This window comes from Triticum aestivum, chromosome 7A, assembly GCF_018294505.1.
Source record: "Triticum aestivum cultivar Chinese Spring chromosome 7A, IWGSC CS RefSeq v2.1, whole genome shotgun sequence".
In the NCBI taxonomy this organism is placed as follows: domain Eukaryota; kingdom Viridiplantae; phylum Streptophyta; class Magnoliopsida; order Poales; family Poaceae; genus Triticum; species Triticum aestivum.
Window position 1 is genome coordinate 596,095,290 of NC_057812.1, and position 18,695 is coordinate 596,113,984.

Consider the following 18,695-nt stretch of genomic DNA (forward strand, 5'->3'; position numbering starts at 1 on the left):
AAACATCATATGCAATCAAAATATGTGACATGATATGGCCATCATCATCTTGTGCCTTTGATTTCCATCTCCAAAGTACTGTCATGATCTCTATCGTCACCGGCATGACACCATGATCTCCATCATCTTGATCTATATCAATGTGTCGTCACGTGGTCGTCTCGCCAACAATTGCTCTTGCAACTATTGCTATCGCATAGCGATAAAGTAAAGTAGTTATTGGGCGCTTGCATCTTATGCAATAGAGAGACAACCATAAGGATTTTGCCAGTTGCCGATAACTTCAACAAAACATGATCATCTCATACAACAACTTATATCTCATCACATCTTGACCATATCACATCACAACATGCCCTGCAAAAACAAGTTAGACGTCCTCTACTTTGCTGTTGCAAGTTTTACATGGCTGCTATGGGCTTAGCAAGAACCGTTCTTACCTACGCATCAAAAACCACAACGATAGTTTGTCAAGTTGGTGATGTTTTAACCTTTGCAAGGACCGGGCGTAGCCACACTCGGTTCAACTAAAGTTGGAGAAACTGACACCCGCCAGCCACCTGTGTGCAAAGCACGGCGGTAGAACCAGTCTGCATAAGCGTGCGCGTAATGTCGGTCCGGGCCGCTTCATCCAACAATACTGCCGAACCAAAGTATGACATGTTGGTAAGCAGTATGACTTATATCGCCCACAACTCACTTATGTTCTACTCGTGCATATAACATCAAACCATAAAACCTAGGCTCGGATGCCACTGTTGGGGAACGTAGTAATTTCAAAAAATTTCCTACGCACACGCAAGATCATGGTGATGCATAGCAACGAGGGGAGAGTGTGATCTACGTACCTTTGGTAGATCGACAACGGAAGCGTTTGGTTGATGTAGTCGTACGTCTTCACGGCCCGACCAATCAAGCACCGAAACTACGGCACCTCTGAGTTTTAGCACACGTTCATCTCGATGACGATCCCCGGACTCCGATCCAGCAAAGTGTCAGGGAAGAGTTCCGTCAGCACGACGGCGTGGTGACGATCTTGATGTACTACTGTCGCAGGGCTTCGCCTAAGCACCACTACAATATTATCGAGGACTATGGTGGCTGGGGGCGCCGCACACGGCTAAGAATAAGATCACGTGGATTAACTTGTGTGTCTCTGGGGTGCCCCTGCCTCCGTATATAAAGGACTAAAGGGGGGGTGCGGCCGGCCTAGGAGAGGCGCGCCAGGAGAGTCCTACTCCCTCTGGGAGTAGGATTCCCCCCCCCCCAATCCTAGTTGGAATAGGATTCGCGGAGGGGGGAAAAGAGAGAGAGGGGCCGGCCCCTTCTCCTTGTCCTATTCAGACCAAGGGAGGGGAGGGGCACGCGGCCCATGTTGGGCTGCCTCTTCTCTTTTCCACTAGGGCCCACTATGGCCCATATAGCTCTCGGGGGGTTCCGGTAACCTCCCGGCACTCCGGTAAAATCCCGATTTCACCCGGAACACTTCCGATATCCAAACATAGGCTTCCAATATATCAATCTTTATGTCTCGACCATTTCGAGACTCCTTGTCATGTCCGTGATCACATCCGGGACTCCGAACAAACTTCGGTACATCAAAATGCATAAACTCATAATATAACTGTCATCGTAACCTTAAGCGTGCGGACCCTACGGGTTCGAGAACAATGTAGACATGACCGAGACATGTCTCCGGTCAATAACCAATAGCAGGACCTGGATGCCCATATTGGCTCCTACATATTCTACGAAGATCTTTATCGGTCAGACCGCATAACAACATACGTTGTTCCCTTTGTCATCGGTATGTTACTTGCCCGAGATTCGATCGTCGGTATTCCAATACCTAGTTCAATCTCGTTACCGGCAAGTCTCTTTACTCGTTCTGTAATACATCATCCCGCAACTAACTCATTAGTTGCAATGCTTGCAAGGCTTAAGTGATGTGCATTACCGAGAGGGCCCAGAGATACCTCTCCGACAATCGGAGTGACAAATCCTAATCTCGAAATACGCCAACCCAACATGTACCTTTGGAGACACCTGTAGAGCACCTTTATAATCACCCAGTTACGTTGTGACGTTTGGTAGCACACAAAGTGTTCCTCCGGCAAACGGGAGTTGCATAATCTCATAGTCATAGGAACATGTATAAGTCATGAAGAAAGCAATAGCAACATACTAAACGATCGGGTGCTAAGCTAATGGAATGGGTCATGTCAATCAGATCATTCACCTAATGATGTGATCCCGTTAATCAAATAATAACTCTTTGTCCATGGTTAGGAAACATAACCATCTTTGATTAACGAGCTAGTCAAGTAGAGGCATACTAGTGACACTCTGTTTGTCTATGTATTCACACATGTATTATGTTTCCGGTTAATACAATTCTAGCATGAATAATAAACATTTATCATGATATAAGGAAATAAATAATAACTTTATTATTGCCTCTAGGGCATATTTCCTTCAATCAAGAAAGGTGGTCCAACTTGAGGGAGTCAAGATTGTCTTCATCTAGCTCAAGTGGACCATGTGCAAGGCAAAGGTTTGCCCTTGATAGGTTTTCTATTTTACCGGTCTCATGATGGTAGTTGGGAGACTGGGTTATAGGATCGATTGTCGTACTATCAAGGGGGGCTCTCGATGAGTAGCTTGATCGTATCGTTCGCTGAGAGCTCAAACCATTGCATCCTTGCATCATCTTTCTTGGTTCTTGTTTGGTTCTCTTTGAGAGTCTTAGAGCTTTTGGTCATCTTGATGACAAGCTTGAGTTCATCGAAAACGGAGTTCGCTTGCATACTCTATGATGTTTTCGTTGTTGGAGGTTTTGCCGGTTCTTCTTGGTTGGAGGTTTCACTCCTCTATTTGTTGGCATACCTCCCCTGTCGTTGTTTTGATGCTACTCGTCGTCTTGTTTCCAACAAGCTTGAGTTTGCTCAATTCGGAGCTCATATGCAGAAGTTATGGCAGTTCTTGTTCTCTTGAGTGTGGTTTTGTCAGGGTCCGCGTTGGAAAGGTTTGGGTGGATTCATCACGTACACGTCTCCTTCTTTTCCCCTCCTTCTTCCTTGGAGCTTCCTTCGTTTCCTTGCCTCCCTTGTGTGGCTGCCGTTGTTGGTTGCGGTAGTACTGCTCCCAGGAAAGCGGTAGTACCGTAGGCATCAGCGATAGTACCGTGCAGTGGCACGATAGTACCGCTGGTGCCCACGGTAGTACCGCTCCCCTGGAGCCGCACTACCGCTGCCCACCAGGCTAGTGTCGCCCCTTTGCGATAGTAGGAGCGGATGTAATTTTTTACATCCGCACCTACCGCGGTAGTACCGCTTTCGCCGTGCGGTAGTACCGCGCTATGCGGTCAGGCAGTAGTACCGCCCCTCGGCAGTACTACTGTGTCGGGTTTTCGCTACTTCTGTTTCTTTGCGGAAGTAGGCACGGAAGTTTCCCTTTTCCCCTGGCTGGGACTTTTGCCTCGCGGTAGTACCACATGGGGGGCGCGGTAGTACCGCGCGTGCGGAAGTTCCACCCCCAGCTCCTGTCCGTCTGTTTATCGGTTCTGTGCTGGGGTTGCGGCAGTACCGTGGGTCGGTACGGTAGTACCGCACAGCCGTGCGGTAGTACCGCTTGGATGCAAGCAGTAGTACCGCGCGACCTTGCAGTAGTACCGCTGGCCAGGCACGGTAGTACCGCTGGCCGCGGGCTGGTTGGTGGGTAACGATTGGATTTTTCCCCACCTATAAAAGGGGGTCTTCTTCCCCAATGAACCTTATCTTTCGAGCTCATTTTTGCCCCCATTGTTGACCTTCTTTGAGCTTGCTAACTCTCAATCCCTCCATGGATTCTTGCTAGTTTTTGAGGGAAAAGAGAGAGGAGATCTAGATCTACATTTCCACCAATCACTTTCTCCTCGATGTGAGGGGAACCCCTTGGATCTAGATCTTGGAGTTCTTGGTGTTCTCCTTCTTGTTCTTCCTCTCATTTTCCTCCCTAGCATTAGTTGCTCCGGTGGGATTTGAGATAGAAGGACTTGGGCACTCCGTGTGCCCTTGCCATTGCATTTGGTCCATCGGTTTGAGTTCTCCACGGTGATACGTGGAAGTGAAGTTTGAGAAGCTTATTACTCTTGGGTGTTTGGGCACCCTAGAGCTTATTCCTCTTGGGTGCCTTGGCGCCCTAGACGGTTGGTGTTGTTTGGAGCTCAATCATTATGGTGTAAAGCTCCGGGCAAGCGTCGGGGTCTCCAATTAGGTTGTGGAGATCGCCCCGAGCAATTTGACGGGTACCGGTGACCGCCCCAAGGGTTGCCAAAGTGTACGGGTTCGGTGACCGCCCCCAAGGGTTGCCATTTGTACGGGTTCGGTGATCGCCCTCAAGGGTCCCTTAGTGGAATCACAACATCTTGCATTGTACGAGGGCGTGAGGAGATTACGGTGGCCCTAGTGGCTTCTTGGGGAGCATTGTGCCTCCACACCGCTTCAAACGGAGATTAGCATCCGCAAGGGTGTGAACTTCGGGATACATCATCGTCTCCGCGTGCCTCGGTTATCTCTTACCCGAGCTCTTTACTTATGCACTTTACTTTGTGATAGCCATATTGTTTCTTATCATATATCTTGCTATCACCTAGTAGTCTATCTTGCTTAGCATAAGTTGTTGGTGCACATAGGTGAGCCTAGTTGTTGTAGGTTTTGTGCTTGACAAATTAACCGCTAGGTTTATTCCGCATTTGTTCAAGCCTAAACCGTAATTATTTTAAAACGCCTATTCACCCCCCCTCTACGCGACATCCACGATCTTTAAATTGCTAAGCGGAAGCGTTACAAGAACGTGGTTGGTGGAGTCGTACATGCAGCGATTCAGATCGCGGTCGATTCCGATCTAAGCACCGAACAACGGTGCCTCCGCGTTCAACACACGTACAGCCCGGGGACGTCTCCTCCTTCTTGATCCAGCAAGGGGAGAGGAGAAGTTGAGGGAGAACTCCAACAGCACGACGGCGTGGTGGTGATGGAGCTCGTGGTTCTCCGGCAGGGCTTCGCCAAGCGCTACGGAGGAGGATGAGGTGTAGGAGAGGGGGAGGGGCTGCGGCAGGGGAAGGGTGTGTAGCTGCCCTCTCTCTCCCTCACTATATATAGGGGGAAGGGGGTGGAGGAGGCGCCCTAGGGTTCCCTAGGGGAGGACAACGGCCACAGGGGAAACCCTAGATGGGTTTGGGCGCCCCCACCCCTAGGGAACTTGCCCCCCAAGCCGGGAGGGGTGGCTGCCCTAGGGGAGGCGCCCCCACCTCTCCAAGTTACGTGAGATCGGGTGGGAGGGGCGCTTAGCCCCTTAGTGGGCTGATGTTCCCCCTCCCTTTGGCCCATAAGGCCCCCCAACGCTTGTCGGGCCCTCGGAAACCCCTTTTGGACACGCTGGTCGTCACTCGGTACCTCCGGAACAATTCCGGACTCCAATACCCTTCGTCCAATATATCGATCTTCACCTACGGACCATTCCGGAACTCCTCGTCATGTCCGGGATCTCATCCGGGACTCCGAAAAACTTTCGGTAACCACATACTATTTCCCATAACAACTCTAGCGTCACCGAACCTTAAGTGTGTAGACCCTACGGGTTCGGGAACCATGCAGACATGACCGAGAAATCTCTCCGGCCAATAACCAATAGCAGGATCTGGATACCCATATTGGCTCCCACATGTTCCACGATGATCTCATCGGATGAACCACGATGTCGGGGATTCAATCAATCCCGTATACAATTCCCTTTGTCTATCGGTATGTTACTTGCCCGAGATTCGATCGTCGGTATCCCCATACCTCGTTCAATCTTGTTACTGGCAAGTCACTTTACTCGTTCTGTAACGCATGATCCCGTGGCTAACTCCTTAGTCACATTGAGCTCTTTATGATGATGCATTACCGAGTGGGCCCAGAGATACCTCTCCGCCATACGGAGTGACAAATCCCAGTCTCGATTCGTGCCAACCCAACAGACACTTTCAGAGATACCTGTTGTGCACCTTTATAGCCACCCAGTTACGTTGTGACGTTTGATACACCCAAAGCATTCCTACTGTATCCGGAAGTTGCACAATCTCATGGTCTAAGGAAATGATACTTGACATTAGAAAAGCTTTAGCAAACGACCTACACGATCTTGTGCTACGCTTAAGATAGGGTCTTGTCCATCACATCATTCTCCTAATGATGTGATCCCGTTATCAATGACATCCAATGTCCATGGTCAGGAAACCATGACCATCTATTGATCAACGAGCTAGTCAACTAGAGGCTTACTAGGGACATATTACGATCTATGTATTCACACATGTATTATGATTTCCAGTTAATACAATTATAGCATGAACAATAGACAATTATCATGAACAAGGAAATATAATAATTACCATTTTATTATTGCCTCTAGGGCATGTTTCCAACACTGCGGTGTTTCAAATTATTAAACCCATTAAGATGCGCTAGAATGATGGCCAACCAGCTACGCCATGTGGCGCATGCTGGTTGGTCACGATGAGAAAGTTTTTGAGTTTTTTTAAATGTAGGGAGACGTGTTTTCAAGAAAAGTTTTTCCAGGTTTTTTCTTTTTCCTTTTAAGATGGTAGTGATGTCCACATCACGCAAGAGTATTTTAAAAAAAATTGACATGATGGTGAGGTGCGCATAGCTTCCTCTCAAACGGACCGCAATGGCGGGCCCCAACCACTAGTGAAACATAACAAAGCTCCAGATCCTAAATGTTTCCCAAGCAGATTTCCATCAGAATTTCTAGGATGTCATTAAGATGGATCTTATCGAGTTGCTTCAATATTCTTCGTGCGGGTTGGCTTGACCTATCCAGGCTAAATTTTGGTGTGATAATTTTGTTGCCCAAAATCAAGAAGGCTGGACGAATCCAGCAATGAAGACCCATATGCCTTCTTAATTTCAGCTTCAAAATTTTCACAAAGTGGCTAACAATAGGATCAATGTGGTTGCTGACCGTGTGATTCGACCATCTCAAACGGTTTTCTTGCAAGTAAGGAACATACTCGATGAGATTGTTAACGAGATGCACCGAAAGAACATAAGTGGGATTGTCTTTAAAACTAATTCGAACAAGCCTGCGACAAAGTAAAGTGCTCATTTCTTCAACACACCCTCTGAATGTAAGGTTTCTCCGAGGAATGATGCGAATGGGTCCAAAATTTTATTTAGGAAGGTAGCATGGCTATTAAAGCTAATGACGACCTAGGTCATTACTTCCAAACTAAAAAAGGGACTACGTCATGCCGACCTGCTATATATACAAGGAAAGTACTTGTACATATTCACAGTTGTGGGACAATTTGGCTCTGTCGAAGCAATGGGTTCTAGTGTTTGCCATCGCACGGATCCAAGAGTTTTAGTCGTTACAATTGCGAACATGGTGAAAAATCCTCTAGGTGAAGTTACTGGTGCCTGGTGGATGGGTCATCATCCGCAAAATCCACAACGAAACTAGATGATTCCCTGCGTGTTGCAACCGAAACACTAAGAGACATGTAGTTATGCAATGTTATTACTGCATCCTAGCATTTTTTTTGTCAAGTTAGCAACTTAATGGTTTGAAGAGTTTTTTTTATTAAATTAAATTAATTTTCTAATGGAAAAACAGATCAGGTCAGGTTGTCAGTTTAATATGTGACATTACTTATTTTTCATTGCCACAAACATATCTTCAGAAGTCTTGTAGTATTGTAGAATTTTTCAAGAAAAATGTTTTAGTATTTACGAATGAGTGTGGCTAGATCTCAGTTAACCAAGACTTAACCAAGTCTCAGTCATGTGCTATACTGGTGCGTTGGTTCTATGGGGCCTTAATACGACGACTTCCCGACTATCTATTACAACAAGACTTGCCCGGCTCCGGCGAGGGAGGGGCGATGACAGCAGCGCGCCTTCGGCTCGCTTCAGTGCTTGTAGTCGTCGCTAGGTGATTTACGGATCTGGATGTACTTTTTATTATTTCTAGCATTCGTTGTACTATCATGATTGAAAATGAATAGATTGGAAGTTTTTCCTGCAAAAAAAGGAAGAAATAAAAAATTAAAAGAAAATTTTGCACGGATCTTCATATATGAATATAGTAGATTTAGCAATTCCATTTACGAATAAATGACACACCAGCCAATACTTTTATGCACGTATTGGATTTCCACTTTTTAATTCATTCTAATGGTTGATGTCCATCGCCAATTCCAGTTAATGCTACACGCACGGGCGTTTTTTTACATAGAATTACGGGGATGCTTAGATGGAATAAACTGATTGGAAGAAAAAGGCATGAGGGGCCCACACCCCCTGAAAATCAAATCAGGGGGCGATGGAGATTAGTTAGCGATAGTATCCCGTAAAACGCCCGTATTACTCCGTTGATATAGAATTTTCGCATGTTAATGGCATGAGTTTGTCTAAGAGGCATGACGTGGATAATTACATAACTAATTATGATGTGACAAACATGCATGACTTTTTTTTACGGGGCCAAACATGCATGGCTTTTTTTTTGCGGGGCCAAACATGCATGGCCTGATGAAATGGGAGCGTGCACGTTGTAAGAATTAAAGTTAACGGATGTGGTGCATGGATGTAATAATGCTAGTGGATGCGTAATAGGCACATTTGGTAAGGTGGAAAGCTGCGTGTTGAGAAAATTGCTTGTAGTCGGGATGAACCTTTTATGAACAGAGGATTTCGTTGCCTCGCCGGAAGAGCAGGCTTCTGTTCCACCTTGGGATTAATGGATTTGTTAAACTCCTTGATTAGTGTCGTTTGTCCTCTTCAAGAAAAGCGTTTTGTGTGAGCCTGAGAGGCACTCGACTACAACAGCGAAAAGGCTTGCCCTGCTCAGCCTCCATTAACGGCCGGGTGTTGGTGGATCGATGCCGTCACCGGCTAACCTCCTGCTCCCAAAAGGCAACGGAACGAGACGGCAAGCGCATGCTTCCCTTTCCAATCAACTGCTCTGGTCGTCGGTGCGGTTGGCTAGGCCTTAGGCGCGCGTGACTATGCTTCCAACTCTTTGCGACCATCAGCTTGTCGAGACAGAGACGTATGCGTGGTTCTTCTACCTTCTGCGTCTCCAGTGTAGTAGTCTACTCTCGAACTTTGAGACCTCCGATCCGATGCATACTTGGTTCTACCTGTCACAGGCAGCAGCTCCGAATTCTTACAGCGAAATCCATTGATGTAGGCTGTTGCTGCCGTGACAGCAGCACCGACGAGCAGGAGCAGCCCGGTACGTGCCGAGCTGAAGAAACCGTCGACGCACGCTGCCTCCCCAGTCCTGTGCTAAAAGGAGACCTTGCTCCAGTGTGCAGTCCACTCATCAGCGACAGACAGAACCTGCATCAGCATTGCCGTACTAATAACTACGCCTTCACAGTCACACCTTTAATCTCCAACGACAAGGACCACGGCTGATACAGTCAGTCAGTGTACACACTTCCTCCTTGGAAACGAAACGACGACGTCCAGGCAGCGCGCGTGGATTCAGAGGTGGAGTAGGAATGAAGCGCGGCCACGGACTCTCCATAAGAGGAAAAGAAGCCAACAAGTGTCGGCGTCAGCGATGAACAGTCACAGTTTGTTCGGCAAGTACGTGCAGCACAGTCGATCTGGTTAGTTGGATGCTGGCGCACAGTGAAACATTAGAATTACTTGAGCTAGCCTGGTTGGTGATGTGCGCTCGCCATCGTACACACTGCAAGCAAAGTTCACAGAGCCCTTGTTGATTTCGCAAAGTTCACAGAGCCCTTGCAGAAGTGTAGCCGTGCAGTGGCAAGAGTGATCTGCAGTTCTAGCCGATAGGGGAAGAAGTTGCAGAGGAAGAGTGGAAGATGATGGGAGCACGAGTACAGCTTGCCGACCTCTGCGAGAAGCTCCCCGCTGCCAACCTTGTGCATGACACCAATGCCACTGTCACATGTCCATTTCTGATTATTACTACACCTTTACACCACAACTAATCAACTCCCGTCCTTGGTTGAATCTGAAGTGACAAGGACCGCGGCTGATGAGGCCTAAGCAGGAGCTTTCTTCCTTCCAAACAACGACGCCCCACGCACAAAACGCACGAATGAATTCAGAAAGTAGACAGCGCAGCGCAGGGACAGGCTCTCCATAAAGAAGGCAGGGTCATTCAGCAAGTGCAGTCAGGTTAGTTGGAAGTTGGGACACCATCACACATGTTCACTCAAGCGTTCGAGTGAACAGAGCCAAGCACAGGTTTTCAGCTAATTAACGAGCTTAATGAGCGAGCTAACGAGTTTCACGAACAACTCGTCAATAAAACACAACACTTATTTTTGTGTTAAGTGGCAACATTTCTCGGCATCTCAACCCATCTATTCCATCTAAGCCCTTGTTCGGTTGCATGTGGATCCGAGTGGAGGGCGTTTGAGGGGGATTTAAACCTCTTATATAAGTCAAAATACGAACCAATCCTTGCCAATCCCCTCCAATCCTCTTGGGGAGAGGATTAACCGAACAAGCCCTAATTGATCTAACCTAGCCCAAAGAAGACAATAACTAGCATACCCCTCATATGGTCACTTTCTTTCTTTATAAAAGACACATCAGAACTAAAGTAACAGGGGTTAATGTCTTTTAACACTGGAACTCACTATGTACAGCAAGTTCCCTTCCTTCTATAACAAATGCTTGGGCTGTGCTCCGTGGCCTTCTTCCTTCACATCGTCCACTGAACAGATGCTTTCCCATGGTTTGGTTCAGGGTGATCACCAGTCGACGGCATAGAAATGTGCATGCCTTAATGGAAGCTGCGCTCTTAGAAGTGTACAACATCACAGATCAACAAGAACGCCAGGGAGGTTAAAAAAGAATGTGAACAGAGGGGAGACTCCGCCCTGTCTTACAAAATTCATCAGCCAAACAAACGCAAAAAAGAAGGAAAGAATCGAACCATGCACGTCATACTTGATAGTCAACAAGGCGTTTCACAGGGGAAAAGACATGAATGTACCTTTCATGTATTTTTAAGATGATATATGTGAGTATGTTAGCAATATGCAAAAAAAAAAGTTCAGTAATGGCAAGATTGGAGCCAAGCGCTCACTTTGGATACAGAACTGTTTGTACATGTTATCAGTCACAGCATCATCATTACATTACATCCAGGTTTCACTTTCTTAACACTTCAGAAAATAAATTCTGAATACAGGTTACAAGCAAAGAAACCAGGGGGGAAACAGCACTGCCAGTTGAGTGGATGACTCCAAACGCCAGAACGTTAGTCTGGCAAGGCGGTCCCTCTTTCCAGGTTGTTCTTGATCTCAAGCGTATATTTGCCAAAGGCCCTCTCGATTTTCTTGTTGAAGTGCTCATTCCGGTCGTTGATCGAGTCAACGTCCTTGTCTTCGTTGAACTTGCGCCTCCTGCTGAACGCCTTCCGCTTCTCATCCCGCTCCTTGAGCTCATTAACCATTCGGTCGATGTTGGGTTCCGCCACCCTAGACACCTGTGCAGTGCAGAAGGCAAGGCATCAATAAGATGCCACATACTTTGTGCTCCTTGCTAAAAAGGACCATAAATAGAATACAGATAAGTTGGTGCTATGGGCCGACGGCAGTACCTTCCCATATTGAAGACTTGAAGCCTCATGGTAGAATTCAGGATCGGTTTCTTTCGCTCTATTGTATGCATCCATGTCGACTTCTATGTTTTTTGTCCTCTTCTTGTATGCATCATACAAGGTTTTCTGGTTGAAAACTGCAAGCAGCAACACCTTATTCAGATACATACACGAGACTTTAAACAAAAAGAAGTTACATGCCTTGTATTTAATTGCCTATGCTTCATAGAAGATACTATCAAATAAAAATGTTACTCCCTCCGTTTCTTTTTAGTCTGCATATATAAGATTTGGTCAAAGTCAAACTTTGTAAAATTTGACCAACTTTGTAGAAAAAACTATTAACCTCTACAGTACTAAAGCTATATGGTATGAAAATTAATTTCATGATGCGTCTACCAATACTGATTTCATATTGTGAATCTTGATATTTTTCTCTATAAACTTAGTCAAAGTTAACAAAGTTTGACTTTGACCAAATCTTATATGCGGACTAAAAAGAAACGGAGGGAGTACATTTCTTGTATACAATTATTGAAAATGGTAAATTAAAAGTAACCGTCTAGACAGCTTCTGAATTAATTTAAATGTAGAAGATACTAATCTCAACTTTATCAAGAATCATACAACTCAGCACTTACAGTACCTGTTGTTCAATGTTACTAACAAGCACAGCTTAAAACTTCCAATGCAATATTAGAGTTATATGCAGAAGTTTATAGGAAGCATTTCTAATTTTGTTCCAAAAAACAAATTTAAATTTGTGACTTCACTGATTAAATGCAGGATAAACTAAAACAACCATTGGATAAAGTGTGCAATCAGGTAGTAATAGTAAAGTTCCTTAAGTTTTCCTTTCTCTAGCTTAGATGGAACAAAGGTTCAAAGGTCAGCGAAACACAGCTGGGAGATCATCCAAAAGTTTATCTAAGTAAGAAACATTATACTGCAACATAAGTGCAGAGAGAATAGAACTGTGCCGGGCATTGGATAAGTATGCAATCATGTAGTATCAGATATGTTTCTTGATTTTTCCCATTGCCAAGCTTAGAAAGAACAAAGCCTCAAAGATTAGTAACAAACAACTGGGTGATTATCAAATGAAACATACCAAGTCAAAATAGTGTTCAAATATGCACAACGAGTTGATCATAAGATAGGTCAATAGCAACACAGGATTTTAAAGAGTATAGATTTGGAGATATATTTACTGAAGCTGTGATCCATCACTCCACGCTGATAAAATAAAATAAATGAAGCTAGGAGATAAGCTCACCATCCCAGCCATGTGGTGCGGGTTCCTTCTCCCACTTCTTGTATTTTGCTTCTGCCATATCCTGTGTATCCAGCATGTAAGACTTTGACATATCCAGGCCATTCGAATCAAGCAGCTTCCCAATCTTCTTTTTTCTGTCTTCCAACCACTTCTCCTTAGATACGCCTCTGCTCTCGCCACGAGGCTCCATCCTCTTCTTCTCCGCAACCATCGCCTGCTGATTCGCCTTCCTAGCTTCGTTCTGGCAGCACATAAAACACGAAGGAGGTAAACATCCTAGACCGCAGATGCACCAGCTGAATTAGTTAACTGAAGGGCGCAGAATGTTCATCATACCATCTTAAGCTGCAGCTCAAACAGCTTCTTCTGCTTTTCGGTCATCTGCGGGTAACCGTCTTCTGCTGCAGCGGCGTCCTCCTGGCGCTCGGAATCATCATCACCATCAGCCTGCTCTGGAGTGACTCCTGATTTGCCAGAACCTCCAGCAGGCTTCTCTAGCTCCCCGCGCTCCGCCGCTAACAAGAAGTCAATCAAATAGACTGTAAGTACACAGACGGCTCTGGTTGAGTTTGAAAATACGAACTGAAAGGCAAGGCCATACCTGCATTGGCGTCGGCAATCTTCTTAAAGCAGTACTCGGAGCAGTCATGGTAGGGGTTGGAGGCGTTGATACAGTCAGGGTGCACGGTGCGGTCCTCCGGGGGGCCCTTCCACGAATCGGGTTGCTCTTCGAGGAGGCGGCGCTTGGCCTCGGCGATCTTGTTGAGGCAGTAGTCATTGCACTCGTGGGCCGGGTTCGACGAGTTGACGCACTCCGGCTCCGACTTCCCCATCGAGCTCTCGGCTCTCGCGTCTGCGGATTTCCGATAGAACCCTAGATTAGGCTGGCACGAATTTCACAAAACACGCTTAGCAGCTGCGAGTCTGTTAATGGCGCTACTGCCGTTAGGAGGTGTTTGTTTCGTTGAGTGATAATGTAAATCGTAAAGGGGAACTGATTACAGTCTGTAACAGCTCCGGACTGGACCAACCACGTTTTGTTTGGTTCTTGCAGTGTTAAGAAAACAGGTACCTTAAGAAGACATATTTTTTGACTTCAAGATCAAGAACATGGACCGTTAACCCTAACCTTGAGATATGCAGAGGAGGTTGATGGAGGAGGAAGAGATCAACTAGAAATCCGCAGATGGCCCTTCGCTCCTCGCCGGCGGCTTCAACAGATCTAGGGGAGTCGCGGGGGAGGAGGAGCGCTCGGGGTGGTCAGGAAACGTTACCGGTGGTGGGTGGGGGTATCGACTGATAACTAGCCTGGACCCGATTACGGAGGGATGTGATGTGATTACTGAAACAAACACCTCCTTCTTAATCTAATGTCACTACTGCTAAAGAGGTTGATTTGGAGCCCGTACCTTGGGTGCGATTCGAGGCGGCGGATCTGCTGCGGGTCGACGGGGGCTGCGCCTGGTGGATGCGGAGGCGGAGAGTCGGATTACGGGAGGGAGGGAGGGAGGGAGGGAGGAGTAGTGGCAGCAGCACCGGCGTCGGGCCGGAATCCGGCGGGTCTTGCCGACGGTCGAATCCGGCGGGCGGCGACGGGGATCGTGACGAACCCTAGAGGTTCGCCTGGAGAAGCGAGATACGGTGGTGGACGATTTGGGCCGTTGCCCGCGTGGCAACCTGGAGAAGAACACCGACAACGAGTGGGCTGCACCGTGCCACGGGCTGGGCCGGGAGAATCACGCTTCGTGCAGTTTCGGAGCAGGTTGATTTTATTTTTGTTCATTGCCCTAAAAACATATTATTTTTGTTCACTTACATACTCAAAATTCACTTTTAGAAAACTCATATACTCAAAAAACTTATATACTCAAAAAAATCCCTCAAAAAAACTTATATACTAAAAAAAAGGACAGCCAGCCATGGTCGGAAGTTTCAAAATCAATGTGGATGCATCGGTATTGCACTAGCAAAAGGGCCCGCGTGTTGCAGCGGGAGAATTTTTTTTTAAATCTAGGGGAATTTAAAATCTCATTGCTAGTTTATTTAATTTTATAAAATGAATTCCTATTTTTAAAATCTCGTTGTTAGTTTATTCATTTTTTCGTAGGAGTATTTAAATCACATTGTTTTAATTTTATAAAATGAAGTCATATTTTTTAATATCTAGCAGTATTTAAAATCTTGTTGTTAGTTTATTTAATTTTATAAAATGAAGTCTTATTTATTTACATGATCTTCCTTGGTCATTGTACCCGAAATATGAATATGTTTGTGGCAAAAATAAAACTAAAACTCAAATATCTAGTTTTTTTCATGTAGAGCATACATGTATAGAATTTTTGCGCCTAAATTTATTTTTCGGAAATATGTTTTGATTGTTTGCACCTAATTTTATTTTCCAGTAAGAAAAAAACCCTCAAAAGTGTAGTTAATTTTCCCATTCGCATGAGGCAATTTTGTGAGCGTCCGTGAGTTTTATACAGTTCTTGTCTATGTTCGGCTCGGCTCCCATCACCATCAGGATATGTTCATGTTCGTGCGCACACTCATAGCCGTTGGCAATTGCTGACGCAGATGGTGGCATGTGTTGGTGTGGTGGTCTTGGTGGCCACTCGCCGCCGGCCATGCTTCTTGATAGATTGGTCCTGGAGTCTTCTTATTCCTATCCTCTTGAAGCTAGTGTTCATTACTAGGAAACCTTAAATCCAACTTTTTAGTTCTAACGCATTTGAATTAAATCCTAATGGGTTTGAATTCAAATTCTTCCATCATCAACGGACCCCATGTACCTGGATTAAGCACATATAAATTAATCTAGGGAATTTTTCGTCACTTCAAAAATCTTTTCCAAACTACATGTGCTTCTCTTTTAGTTCTTTGTGTATGTCCAAATTTCTATTAGCTTGTTGCTTCTAGCAATTTCGAACATATATAAATTGCAAGGATTTGATGTAAAGTGGCGAGGTGGGACTATTAATTTGAATATGATTTTTTTAGCACAAATTATGTTTGTTGCAACCGGAAGGGAGGGGAGGGCAGATCGTGAGGTCCAACGTTTTTAGCGGCCCACGAGCGAACCGATCAAAATTATGCGAGTGCGGATTGATTACCCAAAATCACAGGGACTTTTCTAAAGAAACACCGTGACGGTGAACCTAGCAGAATCAATCAATTTGTGCTTTATTAGTAGGTAAAAAGATGGTTCTGGTACAGCCACAACAGTGTACATGGATCACTTGGGCGCCTATATGGGATCGTCATCATTTGTTATTAGAGGAATGATGGATCCCCCTAGTTTGGAAGCAATAGCATGTAGAGGGGCTCTGTCACTACCAGCACTAAGAGCATCTATAGTGGGAATTGCCTAATCCAGGTCCCTATATGTCCGCGGACGCATTGTAACACCTCAATAATCATGCTACAGTTATTCCGACCTAATGATGCCATGTCACCATGTTTGCTAAGCTAAATTGTCACTTGATTAAAACTCAAATCAAATTTAAATTAAATTGCAAGTCAATTTATTATTTCTTCAAACAGTAAAACATAAAAATGTTGGTTGGGTTGCAAATATTTACTAAATAATTTTCATGTAGAAACCAACATCATTTGAAATATTTAAATGCCCTTAACCTATTTTAAACAGGACCGACAACATTAATTGGGCTAATTTAATTTAAAAAACACTTAAACATTTCAAAATAAATTGAAAATTGCTGGGCTAACTCAAAACATTGCCTAATAATTATGGGACATGTTTCATTTAGTGTGAAATTAAAATGCAAAACAAAAAAGAAATAGAAAATGGAAAAAGAAAAAGAGCACAGGCCTACTGTGCCACTGGGCTCTATGCAGCCACAGTGCGGCTCAGCCCACAACTAGCCTTCTCCTTCCTCGCTATAGGAGGCAGGGAAGGCGTGGCGGCCATCCATCGGCCATAACCGCGCCATGATACGTGTCGGCCATCCCCCGGCTTCCATGGAGCATAAGGCCGACCCCGCACCCCTCGGCCGAAACCTTAGCCCCTTTCCCCCTTCCTCCTCGCGTCGCCCCTCTCCAAAACACGCACGCACCCCGCTGCCATCGTGGTCATCGTGGTACGGAGCCTCCTCATGCCAGGAGGACCACCACCCTCTTCTGCACCGACTACAAGCACCAAGTCGAGCTGGAGCCCTTCGAGACGTCGCAATCGTTGTATCCATCGACTACATCCACCACTGCCATCGCTCAATCCACCGTCATCGTTGCATCCCCGGCCATGTTGAGCCCACCATCGAGCTCAGGGTGAGCCCCTCGCCATTTCCCCTCATATCTCTTGCGTTCACCCCCTAGCTAGCCCTTCGCCATGGCCGAGAGCTCCCGTCGCTGTGCTTGTTGCCCGTGTCATTGCAGTGGGCAAACGCCACGACTGAGCACGTGGTCGTGCTCCCGCGACCCTGTAGCTGCCGCTAGTGTGTTGGGGAACGCAGTATTTCAAAAAAATTCCTACGATCATGCAAGATCTATCTAGGAGATGCATAGCAACGAGAGAGGGAGAGTGTGCCTACGCACCCTCGTAGACCGAAAGCGGAAGCATTTAGTAACGCGGTTGATGTAGTCGAACGTCTTCGCAATCCAACAAATCAAGTACCAAACGCACGGCACCTCCGCGGTCTGCACACATTCAGCTCAGTGACGTCCCTCGAGCTCTTGATACAGTTGAGGCCGAGGGAGAGTTTCGTCAGCACGACAGCGTGGTGACGGTGATGATGAAGTTACCGACGCAGGGCTTCGCCTAAGCACTACGACAATATGACCGAGGTGTAAAACTGTGGAGGGGGGCATCGCACACGGCTAAAGATCAACTTGTGTGTCTTTGGGGTGCCCCCTCCCCCGTATATAAAGGAGGGGAGGAGGAGGCCGACGGCCCTAAGGGATGCGCCCAAGGGGGGAATCCTACTCCAAGTAGGAATCGGCCCCCCTTTTCCTAGTCCAAGTAGGAGAAGAAGGAAGGAGAGGGAGAGGGAGAGGGAAAGAGGGGCCGCACCCTCCTCCCATATTCCTATTCGGACTCCCCTTGGGGGGGCACCTCCTGGTTGCTGCCCTCTCTCTCCCCTAAGGCCCACTAAGGCCCATTACTTCCCCGAGGGGTTCCGGTAACCCCTCCGGCACTCTAGTTTCACCCGAAACCACCCGGAATACTTTCAGTGTTCGAATGTAACCTTCCAATATATCAATCTTTATGTCTCGACTATTTTGAGACTCCTCGTCACATCCGTGATCTCATCCAGGACTCCGAACAACCTTCGGTACATCAAATCACATAACTCATAATACAAATCGTCATCGAACATTAAGCGTGCGGACCCTACAGGTTCGAGAACTATGTAGACATGACCGAGACACATCTTCGGTCAATAACTAATAGCGGAACCTGGATGCTCATATTGGCTCCTACATATTCTACGAAGATCTTTATCGGTCAAACCTCATAACAACATACGTTGTTCCCTTTTTCATGGTATGTTACTTGCCCGAGATTCGATCGTCGGTATCATCATACCTAGTTCAATCTCGTTACCGGCAAGTCTCTTTACTCGTCCCGTAATGCATCCTCCCGTAACTAACTCATTAATCACATTGCTTGCAAGGCTTATAGTGATGTGCATCACCGAGAGGGCCCAGAGATACCTCTCCGAAACACGGAGTGACAAATCCTAATCTCGATCTATGCCAAATCAACAAACACCATCAGAGACACCTGTAGAGCATCTTTATAATCACCCAGTTACGTTGTGAC

The 18,695-nt window shown here is 46.2% G+C and overlaps 1 protein-coding gene across 2 annotated transcripts; it reads right to left on the reverse strand.

Moving 5' to 3' along the window:
- Positions 1 to 11,076: 11,076 nt before the first annotated feature.
- Positions 11,077 to 14,564, reverse strand: LOC123148507 (pre-mRNA-splicing factor syf2). Of its 2 annotated transcripts, none has more exons than XM_044567933.1 (6): positions 14,326 to 14,564; positions 13,518 to 13,769; positions 13,253 to 13,431; positions 12,917 to 13,157; positions 11,641 to 11,777; positions 11,077 to 11,526 (listed from the first exon to the last, which is right to left on the reverse strand). In XM_044567933.1, exons 2-6 carry the CDS (start codon positions 13,747 to 13,749, stop codon positions 11,299 to 11,301), a joined length of 1,017 nt encoding a protein of 338 aa, XP_044423868.1. In that variant the 5' UTR covers positions 13,750 to 13,769; positions 14,326 to 14,564; the 3' UTR covers positions 11,077 to 11,298. The 2 variants fall into 2 exon arrangements, with proteins under 2 accessions (XP_044423868.1, XP_044423867.1); XM_044567932.1 differs by lacking the exon at positions 14,326 to 14,564 and adding an exon at positions 14,046 to 14,155.
- Positions 14,565 to 18,695: the final 4,131 nt, after the last annotated feature.